At 40.9% G+C, this 17,915-nt stretch overlaps 1 protein-coding gene across 1 annotated transcript in view; it reads right to left on the bottom strand.

The window, feature by feature from the left end:
* Positions 1-17,915, bottom strand: part of BMPER (BMP binding endothelial regulator) — a 148,413-nt gene that overhangs the window by 104,164 nt on the left and 26,334 nt on the right. The window contains exons 4-6 of the mRNA XM_041466656.1: positions 8,286-8,368; positions 6,703-6,793; positions 5,442-5,524 (exon numbers count right to left, since the gene is read on the bottom strand). Of these exons, the coding sequence (XP_041322590.1) occupies positions 5,442-5,524; positions 6,703-6,793; positions 8,286-8,368 (257 nt within the window). The remainder of the gene's footprint in view (positions 1-5,441; positions 5,525-6,702; positions 6,794-8,285; positions 8,369-17,915) is intronic.

Below are 17,915 nucleotides of genomic sequence, written 5' to 3'. Positions count from 1 at the left end.
TTAGGTTTTATTTTTAACTTTGTTTCTTGACTCCTATTAAAATAATTTTTAACTTTTCCTCAGAGGTGTGTTTTTTGAGAGAAATCAGAAAAAAATATTTTAAATGGCTATGCATGTTGATAAAAGAAAAAACACACTGGTTTTAACCTTTTCTTTTTAAATGTCCAAATTTTTTTTGAAACACTGGTATTTCCAAAATTAAAGGAATTAAATATTTTAGATGTGGCCCAGGTAGTGTGCAATCCCCGTGAAAGTAGGTATACCTTTTGAAGCGTGAAGAAAATCAGATAAAAAAAATATAAATAACAGGAGAATGCCTATGTCTCCATGCTGCATTATTTTTCTCAGTGAAGTTCAGCACATACCAAGTCCTTGCTCTTCCACACCCACCTTTGCAACCACACTTCACCTACCTGCAGGACTGTTTTTTTGTTAGGCTACTGGGAAAGCCAAACTCTATAGCCTTGCAAAAAGTCTGCAGACAAAATTATGGGGTACTCCCAGGGAGACACAGTGACCAATCCTCCACATCCCATTTCTGAGCCCTCCCTGGTCTCCATTTGCACTCACCCTTAAACCAGCCACTTTACTAATATCACTGACTTTGAAGATGTGAACACTGCTCCTACCAAAAGACCAGTTCTTTGCTTTTCCACCCCTCACTACAACTCCTTGTCTCTGTTTCTTAGTTCCAGAGTAAGGGCAGACAGTGTCTGCTGCAGTTTGGAGCTGAATCAAAGCAGCTGAAGTACATGGAAATTCGGGAAGATCAGCATTTGGCACTGCAATAAGGATGGAAATTTGAATTTGAATTATCCTCAGCCTTCACTGAGGATACATTTAATTCCGCGTTCCCCTGAGCTTCCCAGTAGACTGGCGTACCTCCCCCACTGTCTTTTGTGGTGGGAATGTTTTCCAGCAGCTCCCAATACCGGCTAAAGCCAAGCCTTTAAAGCAGTATCAGGGTGCTTAATCACCTAGCTGACTGCAGGGGTAGGATCGGTCTTGGCTATCTTCAGCCATCTCTGGGGCCAGGAGCTGGGTAGGCTCCCCCTCTAGTTAGTGGAGGAAGATAAGCATCTGCAGAGAGTAATCTATCCCACCTCTCTCTCTCTCTCTGAATTAACTGAAGAGGAGCCCAGATAAGTAGTTCAGCTCAGACATATTACTTCTGAATAGCTGCAGCTAGACAAGATTAATTCCACCCTCAGCATCCAAACACTTACATATGTAGTTTCTCATTACTTATCACAGTTGAAATGTCTGTTACTCATTGATTTAGAAACAGATTTTGCCATTGTGATTTCCTTTTCTTTGTGCAAAACGTTTATTATTCAGTATTTGTATCCTAGCATGCAGGAATATGTGACAAGACATTTCCTGCACACGCACACCCACAGTGCACCTGCAGACCAGTAGCTGGGCTCATCTTGAACCCCTCTGAGCAGTGGTTTAAAAGCCCGATGATGCAAAGGAGATTGAGCAGAGGCTCCTTTTTGACTCAGCTCTCCAAGAGCCTCCAATCCCTGTGCTCTGCTTTCAGGTATTTGGGTTTTATTTGTTTCAAATCATTTTGGAAGAGCAACTGAGAAGACAGCATTGCTTTTGTTAAACGATGCTGTTTGGGGACCAGTCACACGTAACCACCCTGCTGATGGTGGTCCCCGGGACATGTCTCTCTGCAGGACAGCGCAACTTTTCCCACTCCCAGTAATGCCATAACCCAGCCTCCATTTCCCAAGCAGGTCTGCTTGCCTTGTCCCCGCAGGAGTGTGGAGCAAGGCCAGCCGGGGCCGCGCTGTCTCCGCGGGGCCGCGCTCCCAGCGTGGCGGTGCCTCGCACGGCCGCATGCCTCGCATGCCGGAACACGCAGCGCCCACGGTCTGGGTAACAGCGCTCAAAGGAGTCAAAAAGGGCTACTTATGAGTTTGGATACTACCACCTAAAGATAAGCTTCTCCATGGTTACCGCTCTCACGCAAGGTCACTTTCCTGCCAAAACTCCTCTCCTCCCTCCCTGGCCCTGTCTCCTTCCCCCTCCGCTATATTTTTTTCCCAAACGTGCTACATCAAAGGAGAAAATGAAAACATTTACGATAATCATAGTCTGACTATTTTAATGCAGGCTGTAGGAAAGGAAACATGTAAGCCAAGTGCTCTTACTGTGCAAGCAGAAACACACTCTCGACCTCATAAAAGTAGTATCTGAGAAATAACACTTGATTAAAGAAGCCAGTCCTTCATTTAAGTAGGTGCTTATGGTAGGGAAAACAGCCAGGGTTTCTCTAGAACAGGCCACTGGCCTATCACGAAAAGCAGGAACAGGCCAGACAGATGAATTAGTGCAAGACAGCTGGGTTTCAGCCGGGGTGCGAGGAGATCCCTATTATCCCGTCCACCTTTCCTACACAAATGCCTCTCCCCAGAGAAACTGAGTCATTAAAAGCCAGCGCGTTCACTCCTGACAGGCAATATGCATTGAGTGAGAGGTGATACATTCTCATTTTCAGCAAGAAATCTTAGTCGCCCCAAGGAGCAGCTCACTTAGGAGAGCAGTAATGGAATACAGGGCCTTTCATCTCCGCCTCGCCGCCGCAAGCACTGCCTGGCTCGGTAACAACCCAAAAGTTATTAGTTAATGGCTGGTTTCGCTGACCTCCATGAAATGAGTTTGGTGGGTTAGGTCTGGTTTTCAGTAGACAATAACTAGGACCACAAGTGGTGTTAAACAGGAACCACGTTAATGAGTTGAGAGCCCAGCAGGTAAGGACCGAGCGAATTGCCCAGGTGCAGCCATGCCATTGCTTTTTTTGTCCTCCAAGGCCATGGAACACATAGGAAGCCCTGCAGTTGGCCAGCCTGCTTCACCCAGATGGGGACCCCCAGCTCCCAAGATCCCAGCTATGTCCTTATTTACACAAACAATGTGGTAAAAACAAATAAACAAACAACAGTCATTTCATATTCTTTGGGAGCTCCATCTAGGCACCATTTGGAGCTGATAATAGCACAAACCTGAACTACCAAAGTGCTGTCCAAAAATGGACTGCTCCCACAGTCCTGATCTGAAGATGTGTACTTACTTCTGGGTACATCATTTTGCAAGAATAAAAATAGTTTATTTAAGTAATTCCTCATTTTAATACATTTAGTGAGATCAACCTTAGCAGATCGACCCTACATCTCTCCTAGAAAACAAACCACCCTCTTTACTTTCTTCCTGTTCAATGGCATCTGTAGTCCCAAGTTTGAGCTACCCCTGGGACAGTGATGGCCTGTGGAGTCCAGAATCCTCCATCATTTGAAGAGCTTGCTCCCAAGAAAATGCAGAATTCACCCTGAAGTGAGAGTAGCTGGAATCCTTATACCATGTATAAGGTATAATATCCCCAAAATACCTTAGCATCAGTTTGTGCTACTTCCTATGCCAAGTTTCCATGAAAGACTGAAATCCCAGAAGAAATCTAACTTGGGTTGAAGAGCTTCCGTCCATCTGTTAAGCCTGCACAAATTACAGCACATCACACACAAGCCTGTTTCCATCACTTTGCATGACTAGATCGGTATCTTCAAATAAGACATCCATCCACCAACTGCTTAGATAAGAGATTCACTGAGGACCCGTTCCCAAAAGGGAATGGATGCAAAGCAGGCAGCAAACTGCTATCACAGCCCTGAGGATACCCCCTTTATTTACTTCAAATTTAAATCACATAGGAATTAGCACAGTTTCCACTTCTGGGGGAGACTGGCAAGAGGGTAAAAAAGGCTCTGCAGAAAGACAGAAGGAAGGTCTGTGTGGCTTACACATAGAAGGTACCTCTTTAGCTGTCAGAAGGATTCAATCTGAGAGCTGGACATTTTATACAGATGTCATTAACATCCAAAACACTCATGCTGTCTTTCTTGGAAGGGATAGTTAAGTGGTTTTAAATTTCTGACTCTCAATAGTTGATGCAGTCCCTTCTCTAACACAGCTGAGACTGGTAACGCTCAAGGTCAGATCTTCAGGTGTGACCCTTTATTCTTTTTCCTTCTTTACACTGCTCTCCAGTGTAAAGGTGCCTCCCTCCAATGCTCTTCTCCACACAGAAGCTTTTGATAGTCAGAGAACAAAGGAAAGCTGATCAAGGAGATGTTCGTACACCAATAACTGGGCAATAGGCAATATCTGTACAGTACTTATGAAAGAGCAAAGCAGAACCCAAAAAGACTCAAGCAGGTCTCCACAGACTTCTCAACAACTGAGACCTGCCTTACCCTGAGGAACATAACTAAGGAAAGCCAGAGTGTAAAGGTACTGCTTTACAGCTGAAGCCGAAGTGAGAGAGGGACCCGCCAAGTACAGAGGGAGTTCTCAGACTGGGACTGAAGGCATTCAACAGAGCAGGAGCCCAGGGCATATATCACTGTGACATGTGTGATGGCATGTTTTCATTATTACAGGATTAAAACTTTTTTTAAAAATTACCGTAGCACCCTAATCTCCGCAGGAGCAGCGATGACTTAGTGTAAATTAATTTTGCAGATTACCAGGGTTTTTTCCCCACAGAACAGTTCAAGTACTCTGCAACAGGTTCATTAAATCCGTGTATATGTGTAAAGTTACATTAATTTTTGAAGGCTACCATTCTCTCCTCCTTTTTTTGATTTTATTTTAATGATGCAGGAGAATTGTATCTGGTACTGAATATTTTCTTGGCACTCTACTGAAATGTAAAGCCTTACATATTCTGCTGATAACCAGACCACAAATTGCAACAAAAGGAGCGATTTGAACTTTGCATTTTACTCATCTCACAGATTACAGAAAGGAAGCCAAAGCTATCTGCCCCAACTCATACAGCATTATCTTTTAACTTAATGGAAGTGAAAAAGAAGCCTGCACTCATTACTCAAAGGACACAATTATTACTTCCTCTCTATATTGTTGCTAGTCAAGAATAAAATCCAGGCTATGACCTTTTCATCAAGCGCCAAGCCAAAAATCCACCTGGGACAGCCACAAGAGGCAACCCTCATTCTTTCACTCAGTAATTCAGAGCAAAGGCCCTTGTTGCATATAGTTGAAAGGAATCCTTGGAAAAGTTTGGCTTAAGGAAGAATCTAATAAATGCTGATCAACAGATGAAGGCCAAAAAGATTTCTGTCTCCTCCTGCATGATCCTATCACAAAAAAGGCACCACTAATTAAACAGATCAGCCCTCTTCCAAATAACCTGCTCCATCTGCATACAGCATAAGGTCACGGAAAAGATTATAAACTCAAATTGTAGCAATACAATGTATTAATGCCATAAATTCTTCAACAGAGACCTGAATTCCAGGAGAAGAAAGCATAATAGTGTTGGATTCCTTATATTTTTTGCTTTGTTATGGCAATAATAACGTGCCTTTTGAAGTTCATAGAGGGAGATACAATGCCAAAAGGCAAATACTTACAATACAAGAGCACTTGGTACATTTATTTCCTTCAGGCCTAAATTCTTCTCCTTCATTGTAAAGTCTCCCTTCAAATACACAACCTGGAAAACAGCATTTGAATAAATTTAGCTCAAGATAGAATGCTGAGTTTTCTCCCTAACACACCCCATTGTACAACAACATGAAAGTAAATCGTGCCATCCTCTCTGATACAGAATCATGGAATTGTTTCAGTTGGAAAAGACTCCCAAAATATCAAGTCCAACCTTTGACTGATTACCATCTAATCAAGTAGATCGTGGCACTAAGTGCCACATCCAGTTATTTCTTGAGCACCTTCAGGGATAGTGACTCCAACACCCTGGACAGCCTATTACAAGGTTAAAAACCTTTTCCATGCTGAAATTCCTCCTGATATCATCAGGGGAGACTGAACCTCCCATGGCACATCTTGAGACTGTGTCCTCTTGTTCTGTGACTGGTTGCCTGGGAGAGGAAACCAATCCCCACCGTGCTACATCCTCCTTTCAGGGAGTTGTAGAGAGAGGATCACTTCAGAAGAAAACAAATCCTGAACAAATCCTTGAGAAACCCTAAATGTCTTTTGTGGTGAGGAGGTGGGGGGAGAGGGGGAAAGAAAACATCCTTCTACAGCAGATAATTTGTAAAAATGAAGTGGAGGCAAGGCTAAGTCTCCCATTAGAAGTGCCTTTAAAACAGTTTTTTAGGCTGTTTGCTTTTTAATAATTCATTCTAACTCCCTGAGTTTATACTAGATATTAGCAGATATTATAACTAATCAAAATACAATCAATCCATTATATCACAACTGGAGCAATGCTTACCTTCAGAATCTCTGATAAAATCAAATTGACCTAAAAAGCATGGTAATGTGCCACTGTGCTTCATAAAGGCAACCCGTTCTCATTCCCTTCATAAGTTAATCTCCTTTTTTATGATTACTCTTATCCTTCCCTTCCTAACAAAATCATGGTCATCGGTCATGCAAACCCACCTTACAGACCCTCTGAAAAATGACATAAACACACCTGTGAATATTAGCACAGGATATTGCATATGCATCCCCTGGTCTGCATGTCCTCTATTAAAACACGTTCAATAAGTCTTGTGTCATATTGTTTATTGTGAGTCACCAGCCCACATTTTAGTAAGTTGTTGAGTATAACAAGTAAGTTAGAGGCAGCCTTCCAGGTGATGATGAGTATCATTAGAAATACAGTTGCACATGTAGAATAGCATCTTAACCATGAAATCTCACCTGGACACACAGGACAACACATTCCCCTGAGTTTGGAAGGGTTTTTGCAATGAACAACACACTGTACTTCTGATTCTACTATCACTCCTTCCTGAAAAAGAAGCAGATTAGAAACATTTATTGCTAGCGTTGCAGTTGCTTTAACAAGCAAAATTTCACAATTACATTCAGTAGAATTAAAGCCCAGCACATGCTGCAAAGCACTGGCTTTCAAAACTTCTTTTCTTTCTGTACCTGCTGCCTGGTATCAGGATTCAGGTTAATCCACACTTAAAAGACCCACTTCAGTCTCCCTGACTCCAGACCTGGGATTTGCCTTAAAATGCATCAGGAAAAAAACCAAGCATCCTCTTAGGGAAAGGAATCCAGCTTTATCAGGAATCCTTAACCTCAGTAATCTGCCATGCAGCTCTGGTGAAAACAGGCCAGACACAAGGCATTCTCCTTCGTCTCCTATTGGAGGAAAATGGACTTAGTAAACAGATAAAAGCATCTTGTTCTGTAGAGGGGAGACGCTTATCTTTGATATTTTGCCTGATAAGTATTAGTAAATTAACATTTCCTGTACTTATTCGAGAAGTCAAGAGTCCTGAACAAACCTGGGTGTGAGGGTCTATGCATAAAAGCTGCTACCTTTTTTGCCTACTTACAGCTGCTTGAGGCAAGGCAAAATTGTTTTTTAAATGTGTGGATCTAGGGTAAACAGAATCACCCAGTTTTGCCATTAGACACTGAAACAGGCAATAAAGAACTGACCACATGCAACATATTTAAATTCATGTAGTGAGTTTCTTTTCATTAGGTTCAAGGATACAGAATACTGGTCCAGCTTCAGTCATCTCAGTGTACTTATTTTAAAAAAATAGTTGGTTTTACAGAGCAGAAGTTTTAAAGAAAAATAGAAAAAACCCCTTGAAACTCTCATCTCCTCTTACTAGAAGCTAGCTCTTCATACTCATAAATTTCTTCTTTGCCATTCTTAGTAGCTGCCTGAGTGTTACTGTTAAAACCAGATCAAATTGTCAGCAAAAATGGCAGACCTATTTACAGACATAAGCTAAAATTGCCTACATAATTACTTGGTTTGGGCCTGACAAGCAACAATCTTGAAAATGTTATGGCTGCAGATAGCTAAGCTACCAAAAATACCACTGTGTTAACAGTACAGGAACCCAGGAAAAAAGATTTTGTTGTGGGTTTTTCTTAAAGAAAGGTAAAACTCATGGACACATACACACAGAAGCGTCCAATTACTAAAATAATTTGTATCTCACAAAAGGCTTAAAATGCTGAAGAAAAGAGGACTTATTTCAAGGCCAAGACAGCAGGAAATGACATGGCTGTGTACCTCTTCTTCAGCAAAGTTTGGGTGTTGGGGTACTCAAGTCATTTAAAACCTATACTGCTGAATATTTGGTTATAGCTGGCTGCATCTAAGTGGATTTAAATTACTTTAAATGCAAAGTCCATATTTTGCTTTGGGCATAAAATATTTCAGGTTATTTGGATTGAATAAATGAAGGCTCAGGATTTCCTGGGAAAAGCTTATAACTAAATTAGCACGATTTTTATGACATCCTTACCTGGCACTGGTATGTAACACAGGGATTGCTGGGGAGGTGCCATTTCATGGAGCTGTTGTACGTATTTCCTTCAAAACTGCAATCTAGAGGATGAGAGAGAAGCCCATCAGTTCAGCTGAACAAAATCTTGTGGGAGGCTGCTGCTGAGGATCACAGGGTAGCATCCTAAATGCAACCCACCATCTCCACTGGGTTAACAGAAGAGGTAGAGCCAAGAGCTGGGATGAAAGAGAAGGATCATGTCCTGGGAGGACTGGCAGCACTGCTCTGCTGCTAATGCCCAGCTGGCCAAACTCCTTACTAACTCTGACTGGTCAAGAGAAACCAAAATCAGTGACAATTCACTTAAAAATGGATGTCAGCGCTTACTCTGCTGTCCATTCAGTAACTACTCAGTTACTCAAGCACTGGAATGGGGAGGGAAAAAGGAGGGTAAAAGAAGAGCTGGAAGCATTCATCATATAGCTTGGCCATGCTATCTTCATCCATTAACCAAAGCCCTTGGGAGAGCTCTCCAGCAAGCACAGCTCAGCAGGGATGAGCTGACACTGGCAGAGCTACCTCTCCTTAATGCCTTTTCATATTAATGACAGGAGGGAACACCATCCACATGAACTAAAAGCCATCAAGTTCTCTTGTGTGTGTGGTGAATCTCATGGGGAGACATTTCGGACTCTCGCAGAGTTTGGCTTTATTCATCTTGGTGTGCTATATGACAACTTTGTTAACAGAAAGCAGGTTTGTTTGCCCACGCACTGGATCAACCCACATTTGTTTTGTGCAAAATGAATTTTCATGGAGCCATTTGGAAAAAAGCAAACAGCTAAACAAACATTTTCACTTTTTTGATTATGTGTTCCTATGAGTTTCCCTTCCTTTTTGGTTTTCTCTTTTGCCATTTTCTGGTATTTTGCAAAAAAGAAAACAAAAAAAGAACACACCCAAAAAAAAAAAAAACCCCCCCAAAAAAAAAAAAAACCCCCCCAAAAAAAAAAAAAACCCCCCCAAAAAAAAAAAAAACCCCCAAAAAAAAAAAAAACAAAAAAAACCCCACACCTCACCAGAGAAGCAAGACCAGAAAATACTTATAGAGTAGAAAAATAATATTTGTTTAAAAAGAGTTAGTTTATTAATGCAAAATAGTTTCAAATAAAAAATTATTCTTTGGAGACCTAGAGTGGTTCTGAGAAAAAATTTGGAAATAACACATACCCCATTTTCTGTGGGAAAAATGCCCATTTTCCATTTATTGCTTTTGGGTTTTTTTTCCTGGTGTATTTTATTCAAAATTAGCTTGATCAAAGAGCCCATGAAACCAACAGGAGTCTTGCCAAAGACTTTGAAACACAGACATGTACATGGAGCTGCAGAATCACAGAACTACAATCAGTCAAACAATGCCCACGGCACCATTCTCTTTCCACACCCTACCTCAGCAACTCATCTAAGTCTTTCTCTGCTGTGTAGGGTGCACTGTCCTGCTTTGGAATAAGTTTTTATGTCCTTCTGAAAAGGAAGGCAATTTATCAGCCCTACACCAGTAAATCTTTGAGCCCACTGTAAAAGTAAACTGAGAGTCATAGCTCTGAGGTACTCAGGACCTTAAAATCTCCTTAAAATAATTTTGAATTCAACACAAAATTTAAAGGACTCATGATATATAAAGTTCATTTGCAAATGTGTTAATTGCCTCCATTTCAGTTCCTAAACAACAGAAGACTTGTACTTCATTATTTGCAGTAATCAGAAATTATTTTTCCAGGATAAATACAGAGAAACATGGAGAAAATTTGTAGATGCTGTGGCCATTTCACTTAACTAAGCTGAAAGAGGTATATTTTGAAAAGAGATGATCAATAGTCTCAAAGTTGGCTCTGATAATTTCATCTTTGGCAAACACTGAAAGGCACAAAGTATACATCTGAGTCTCATAGTCTTAAGTAGAAAAGCCCATGAAATTATTTTGAATAATAAAGAAATATTCCGATTCTCAGTGCATTAAATACAGTTCTCTGACCTCTCATACATGCAGGACAACACATCAAGAGAAGAGTGTGCAGCCCTATACTCCTCTTGTGAATTTTGAAGTTCCATTCTGAAAAATACTGAATTAATCTTGCAGCACTGTCTCACTTACTGCTCACTGAAAACGCTGATGAAGGCAGAGCCCATTCAATGTGTTTAACATCCCCAAGCTGATGAAGCCCAGGTCATACTGGTCCCAGTCTGAGAAAGAGTTTACAAGTGTGCAGGACACACTTGGAATGAGCTGTGTTGTTAAATATCTGTGTGTATATTTTACCAGAATCAAAAATCAAGGGCTAGGTTGGAAAACAGCAACTGCAAAATACCTTACATATTTGCTCAGCAATTATGTTCTTTAATGTAAAATGTTTCTTCTAAAAGAAAGCTAATGACCCTGGGCTAATCTGCATGTGCAGATGTGCATATTAAACGGAAATTTTCAGCTCAAGGATTAGTCTGGTCAACAAAGCATGAAGGTGGTGCCCTCCTGTAGTCAGCACTACTCTTGCATATCCAAGCTGTGCTACAAAACCCTCTGCCCTGCAGCACCAGCCATTGTCCCTGTGGAAAGCAGCAAGGGCATGGCACCCAGAAGCAACCATGGTAAGGAGAGTCTGCAGGCACCTAAAGGGAAGTTTAAAAATGGGAACCAGACTGGAAAAGACTGCAGAAGCACTGGAGGTGCTAAGACTGCTCTCGAGCTTTGGTGTGGGCCAGCAGGCTGAATGGGGGAGACAGAGCAGCTCCCATCCAACACCAGCGTGAGGCCTGGCGGGAGCTGGATTTCAGCAGATGCTCAGCAGAAGGAGCAGCATGAAGGAAGGGGAGAGTTATCCAGGATAAAAAACACCCTTGGGGAGAGATGGGGGAAGGCTGAAAGTCATGCAAAACTGAAAAGGGTAAGAAAGGAGTGTTTTACAATCTCTGGGTGACGCTTTAACCTGTCTCTGGCCACAGGTGTGCCCTGACACTCTGCCCTTTGGACGCCCCAGAGCTACACCCACTACTCACTCTTCAAAAGGAAAAAGAAACAAAGCCCACATACCAGCTAGCTTTTCTGAACCTCACTTTCAATGTACAAATCTCTCAGCTGACACCTGCAAACATATAGCTGGACTTTCCTAGTCCCTCTACTCATAGCACAAAAATTTCTGGGCCTCACCTAAATTCATCTGAGTGAAACCTGCTGCATTCTATGTGCCAACTCAGTCAAGCCATTCTGGCTCATCCATGGTTAAAGGTCCACCATATTTGGCCTAGAAACTAGAAGTCACTGAATATTTTGTTTTCAAAGGCATCAGCAAAGTCCCTGATGTCAGTTTCCACAACAGAATATGAGGGAAGATACTTGAAGTTCCTAAAAACATTTTAAAGCTTTTTTTTTTTTCTCCCAAAAAGCCCTTTGGGAATATTAGTACATTAACTTATTTTCTCCATCCACCATTCAAAGGAAGAGCAAGAGAAAATAATAAATCAAGAAAGATCAGAGCTTAGAAATATCACTTAAATGCTATCTACTTACTTCTACCTGAATACCTACTTAAAAGAAAATTTTAAAAGTGTTACAGAGGAAGTTTTCAAGAGGGGAATCCAAAAAGCCTGAGAACACTCTAAGGAGTATGTGAAAGATTTGACATTAATAAGTAAATTTGATCCTGACTCATATATCCCTTAAGGAAAACCTTTAGGATTCCACATATGGAAGGAAGTTAAATATTAGTGGTCTACATCAATTTTAAAAATGCTGAAGTGATTAATATCAGTCAAGGAGTGTGTCCTAATTTTTCAGTCTTTCCTGCTCCTTTCTTTAAAAATAGCTAGTGTTTTATTAATGTAAAATATTAACTTTCAGTTAGTTGTAGGTTTTGTTGCCATTACCTCCTTCAACCCAAATAGTTCAGATAAGTCCTGGATAAACACGCAAGCCTAAAGTTGCTTATCTGAATCTAACCAAACCACTAAATACTTTGAAGTTGGTCAATTGTTGCATATGCAGTGGAAACTAATGCTAATTACCTTCTAGTCACCTCTTAAAGGCAAAATGATCCTCCAGATTTAGTTCTTCTGGCACAAAAAAAAAAAAAAAAAAAAAAAAAAAAGATGCTAAAGCAGTAAAATAACTTCTAATATAATTATTTAGCTACTTTGTTTTAATATTGTGCATGCTATACCTAAGCACCTTTGTTTTAAATATAATAAACCAACTCTTGGCCAATTTAATTTGAAAGAACTATTTAATTCTAAAACAAGCATCCTCACAAAGAACTGGACTAGAATAACAAAAGAGATGAATTATAGCAGATTTTTCTATTGGCATGTGGACAAGCTGATGATCAGGAAGACATTTGTCTTTCCAAATTGTACAACTCTGATAAATGACCTTTTTTTCTTCTTCCCCAGATACCCACCATAACAGTACCATGAAGATAGAGAAATTGACTGTAAGAGACAGTTTAGTAGTGCTAAAGCTCTGCCAGTGTCCTCAGGAATTCATTAAAAAACAACCCTTTATTACTCAATTTGACATTGCCTAATTAGATTCCAGAAGACACTTATGCTTATTTTAGTCTAATGAGAATTTTATAGACAAGTCATTTCCTTATTCTCCCAAGAGAAAGTGATAGATTGGTGCACAATAGACTGGCTCCTCATCCCTCATTTCTTCAGCATCTTTCTTCTCCTATTAAGTCTTTTTTTTGCTTTCCCTCCACTTTCCATTTAAAAATGCAACCTCTCTATTGGCATGGAAAATAAACATTAGGAAAAAGAAAAGAGTCAGAAGACATGTTTTATTTAGTGCTTGATAAATTAATCCTCAGGGAGGTATCCAGTCATGCTAACACTAAATACCAGTTCTAGCCAAAAAAAAAAAGAGCCAACCCCAAAACCCTAAACAAAAAAAACCACACCAATAACTTGCACATTCTGCAGTATTTTTCTGGCATGAAATCAGTTAGCCAAACTAAAAGAACTGTGAATCACACATATACCTATTATGAAATATATTTTCACATGTCGTAGTGATAGTAGAGCCAGTGACAGCTACCAGAAAATTAGACTTCCTGTTTAGTAACTGTGGTCTTCAGTTGTCAGCACAGAAACATGAAAATGTATACAAGACCTCCCATGCTTATCAAGCCTAGCTCCAAACAGTGAAAATCCAACTCTTTCCTCTGTAACCAAGTACAAGCAAACCTATTTGCCGCTGAGCCATAGCAATTACAATACCCAAGGGATGCACAGAGGCCATTTAAAGGCTGCCCAACACAGCAGAGTGCGGAGGCCATGGGGGTGAGCTGTGCTAGGACCACACAGTTCACACACAGAGGATGTGAAGCAGCCCATATTCGCTGAGCAAATAGCAGCAGAAACAAAGACATCAGCTCCTCCCAGTGCTGTTTTTGCCCCTTGCACACCACTGGAACTGAATTTTACCTTCCCAAATGCCTTGTGTTCCATGTATAGGGTGAAAAAAATTTGCCCTGTAGGGTTTCTAAGAACCTTGCAATTCAAAATGGCATACAGATAGAGCTGCCATTGAATCTTGAGCTGATACTCGGTGTGCTTGCCAAGCCTGGCAGCTGGAGAGCTTTCACCTCTCATGGTTATGAGGGCTGCCATGAATGATGTTGCTCAGTGACAAAATGACTTGCTCTTGTACTCAATTTTCCAACACCAGCAAAATCATCCAAGATCTGTACAGCTTACACCTTCAAAATTAAGTAGTAAAAAAATTCTTATTCCAGTAATACATGTCCTAAGATGTTCGTAATTTTGTTTCAGCAACACATTACATGTAAACCCATCAGTGTGAAAATCTGGGTTACTGATGTTTGACTGAAAAACTGTTTATGACAACATGACAAGAGTATTCATTAAAATATTCTTACATAAATGGAAAATTATATTCACCAAGGTAAATAAGAGTATCTGAAATTTGAGGCACTTCTGAACACAATAGTATACACCAGACATTCAAGAGATGTCAAATGCATCTGCTAAGACCTTTGTAGGAAGAGTCAAATCAAAGAAAGGATGGAGAGATAGAGAACTTTTCTCAGGCACAACCAGAAGTAATCAAAGGTGGCACTGTGATGATACTGAATGGTACTGTCCCTGGTGGCTATTTGTCATAGCGTCAAAACCTCTGCCTTTTCTTCAAATAAAAAGCTAACATCTGAATGAACACTGAGATGAACCTGGACTTCAGCATCAAGAAACAGACCTTCTGGTTTAGAGCTGGAACACTCTACCAAGAGACTCAGAAGCCCTGAGAAGGACCAAAAGAAAAGTTAAGACTTGATTATGTCCTCAAACCATCTCTCATAGCCAGTCCCTGACAGCAGACAGGTCTAGATTACTCAGGTAAGGTGAAAGAAATTTCTTTAGGAAAATATACCTATTATCTTCCCATCTCATCCCCCTCCACCCTTGTATTATCCCGTGCCTCTGACATGCCTTAGAGCATGCAAGGATGGGCTGCAAGTTATAGTACCCCACAAAAAGGTCCCCCCAGTCAGTCTTACAGCAGAACACCAAAATGGTGTTGGGTACTTCACACTAGGGGTGTCCAGAGGCAAAAAAAGTACAAAGGTACATATGGATCCTGCAGGGTGTCAGTAGAGCAGCCAGAACACTGATAATCTCACAACCTCCCTCTAACTTCCTTTGCAAGCCAGCCCTAATTGGCTGCAATCCTCAACCACAGTATTTGATATCCTTTCCAAGAAATGCACAATTAACTATGATACCTTTGGATATTCAATACTTAGTAGACGTAGCACTGTTGTTGCCTGCGCTGGGATTACATTCTCTGATAGATTCCATATCAATGGAGCATAGCACAAGAATTTCTAAGATCAATAATTAATTATTAAAAAGAAAACCAAAAAACAACCACAACAAAAACAGCCCCAGTAATTCTCAAAAGTTAACAAGGACAGAAAACGCAAAATTGCAGATGGGAAGGGAAAGAAAATTCTGAACATATTTTCTTTGTTGTTAAAAAATTCCCACCAACTTCGTCTTTGCACATCCATAGAGGATTAAGATTCTTAAGATAAGAGAGTAGAATATGGTACACAATTTTAGAAATGCAAACTTTATGCAGTCCTGAGCCAGTAATACCACTTCTTCAGAGTGCAAATAACTTACTAGTCTATGTGTAGAGAGCTCTATATGTAAGTGACATGTCTCCATCCAACTAAATAAGATAATGCTGCCAAATCTCTTTCTATAATCTCAGTGACCTCATAGGTTTTCATTAAATAAATTAAGTAAAATGAGAGATGAAAAGGGACCTATTTATCCTATGCAAAAGTAATAAGAAGGCTTAATTTTTTAGTATTTTCAAGATGAATAGCATGCTAGAGGTATGTGGTATATTTTACAAACTACAGTAAATATCTGTCAAAAGAATAATCTTACTGAAAATGTTTCCTATTTGAGTTGCCTGCATTCTCCTTGCAGCAGGGAGCCATAATCATTGTCCCACATTTCTCTGTGCCAGACTTTTCACAAACACACAGCAAAAGTGAGCTTTGCCCCACCAGCTTTACAATCAAGGTCCTATGGGCCAAAAGTCAAGAACAGTGTTAAAACACATGGCTAGTCTGGAGAACTTAAATCTTAAATCCCAGTTTAAATCTTAGACCTCATTGCAGCCTACAATTTCCTCACAAGGGGAAGCAGAGGGGCAGGGGGGGCAGGCACAGGTCTCTTCTCTGTGGTGACCAGTGACAGGACCTGAGGGAAAGGGGCTGTGTCAGGGAGGTTCCGGTTGGATATTAGGGAAAGGTTCTTCACCCAGAGGGTGGTTGGGAACTGGAACAGGCTCTCCAGGAAAGTGGTCACAGCACTAAGCCTGACAGAGTTCAAGAAGCATTTGGACAATGTTCTCAGGCACATTCTTATCCTGTGCAGGGCCTGGAGTCAGAATTTGATGGTCCTTAAGGGATTCTTCCAACTCAGGATATTCTGTGATTGTGTGACAAAGCAAAGCCAAACCTTTTCATATGCTACTTTCCAGCAGAGTGAATTTTCTGATTGCAAAAGCTGTACTAGTAGCTGCCCTTACTTTCTCTGTTTATGAAGAAAAGAAGTGCTGTAAATTATCTAAGTAGCATACAAATACCCACATGGAAGCAAGGGACTTATGCTCAGCACACAACCATTTGCAGGAAAAGTTCTCTACCAACAATTCTGTTTCTCCTGTATGCAAAGCTCTGAATAGGAGAGTTCAGGTGTGTGCACTGCTGCAGGTACCATCAGAATAGTTTGGGTTGCAAGGGAACTTTAAAGGTCATCTAGTCCAACTCTGCCTGCAATGGGCAGGGAAAGTCCTCATGCTCCTCATGATAGAGTAAAATGCACTGGCAGAGATGTCACAAATGACTCATGAGTGGAGGTTTCCTTCCTACACAAGCCCACTCTGGAACATGCCCTTTGGTCTTAATGTTATCTTCCTAATGTTGCACTCAGATGACAGCAACCATTCATTCATTCACTCACTCATTCATTCATTTCTTCACAAGGTAGGAAAATTTGAAGCTATCAAAGAGAGCTGGTAAGAGCCTGTAAGGCTTGATTAAGCTCTCCCAGGCTTTGGGAACAAAGCCAAGAAAAAAAGTCATCAGGTTCTGATGTCTTTCCTTGGTAACATTTTGTTCATGTTTAGATGAGATGCAACTATTTAAAAAAAAAAATCCCTGTTTCCCTTTTCCTGCTTGCATTCCCCATGGGCACTCTGGCAGCTTGACAAAATAGTAACTGAGAATAAGTGCTGCTGGGCCAAGTCCCTGCTGCAGCTGAGCTTCATGCGGGGAGTGCCGGGGAGCTGCTGGGACACCCAAGGGAGAAGCTGAAGCACTACACTGCCAGCCTGGTGTTTGCAGCCTTCATTCCCCAGTTACCCCCCATTTTAGACCTGGCACAGAACAGAGCAGGATCTTCAGCAGCATTCAGAGTGGTGGGAGAGCAAGAGTCTCCCCTGGAGTAGAGGTGATTCCATCAGCCTCTTCCCCTAGAACCAGAACAACCTGGGGACAGAGTGTGGTGTCAAGACTGTAGCAAATGGGTGCATATTTCGCTTTGCCTTTCAGAAAGCACAGCAAAACTTACTCAGAAATTTCACATCTACTTTGAAAATTCAGTCCTTGAGAGTTTTTTTTCCTTTGAATTATGAAATTTAATGTTCTTGCATTTTAAGCAAATAGAAACTGCTATCTTAGATCAGACCAAGTACCCTTCTTGTCAATAATCTTCTGTCTGATAGCAGCTACTAAGAAACACCTTGAGAAGTGTGAAAAATACAGACCAAGGTCTATAGCTCCAGAAGGGTAGGAATAAGCAGCCTGTCTGACTCAGAGGGAAAACAGGGCATTTTGGTTTGTACCTTGCTCCTTTCTTAACAAACTCAGCATTCAGTTTTCCCCCTGGAGAACTGCTGAAGGTTGAGTTGATTGTGCCACAGAAGTATCTTCTATAACACTCAGAAACAGCAGCCATTCAGTTATTGTCAACTCAGAGCCCAGTATTGTATTTGTAAAGTTAGGACTGTTTTTTCCTCTGGGCATCCATTTATTCCCATCCACATTAACTTCCTTT

Source organism: Pyrgilauda ruficollis, unplaced genomic scaffold (genome assembly GCF_017590135.1).
Source record: "Pyrgilauda ruficollis isolate IOZ18807 unplaced genomic scaffold, ASM1759013v1 scaffold2, whole genome shotgun sequence".
NCBI classification, from domain to species: Eukaryota; Metazoa; Chordata; class Aves; order Passeriformes; family Passeridae; genus Pyrgilauda; species Pyrgilauda ruficollis.
The sequence above is the reverse complement of the archived record's forward strand: the minus strand, read 5'-3'. Positions and strand labels throughout refer to the sequence as shown.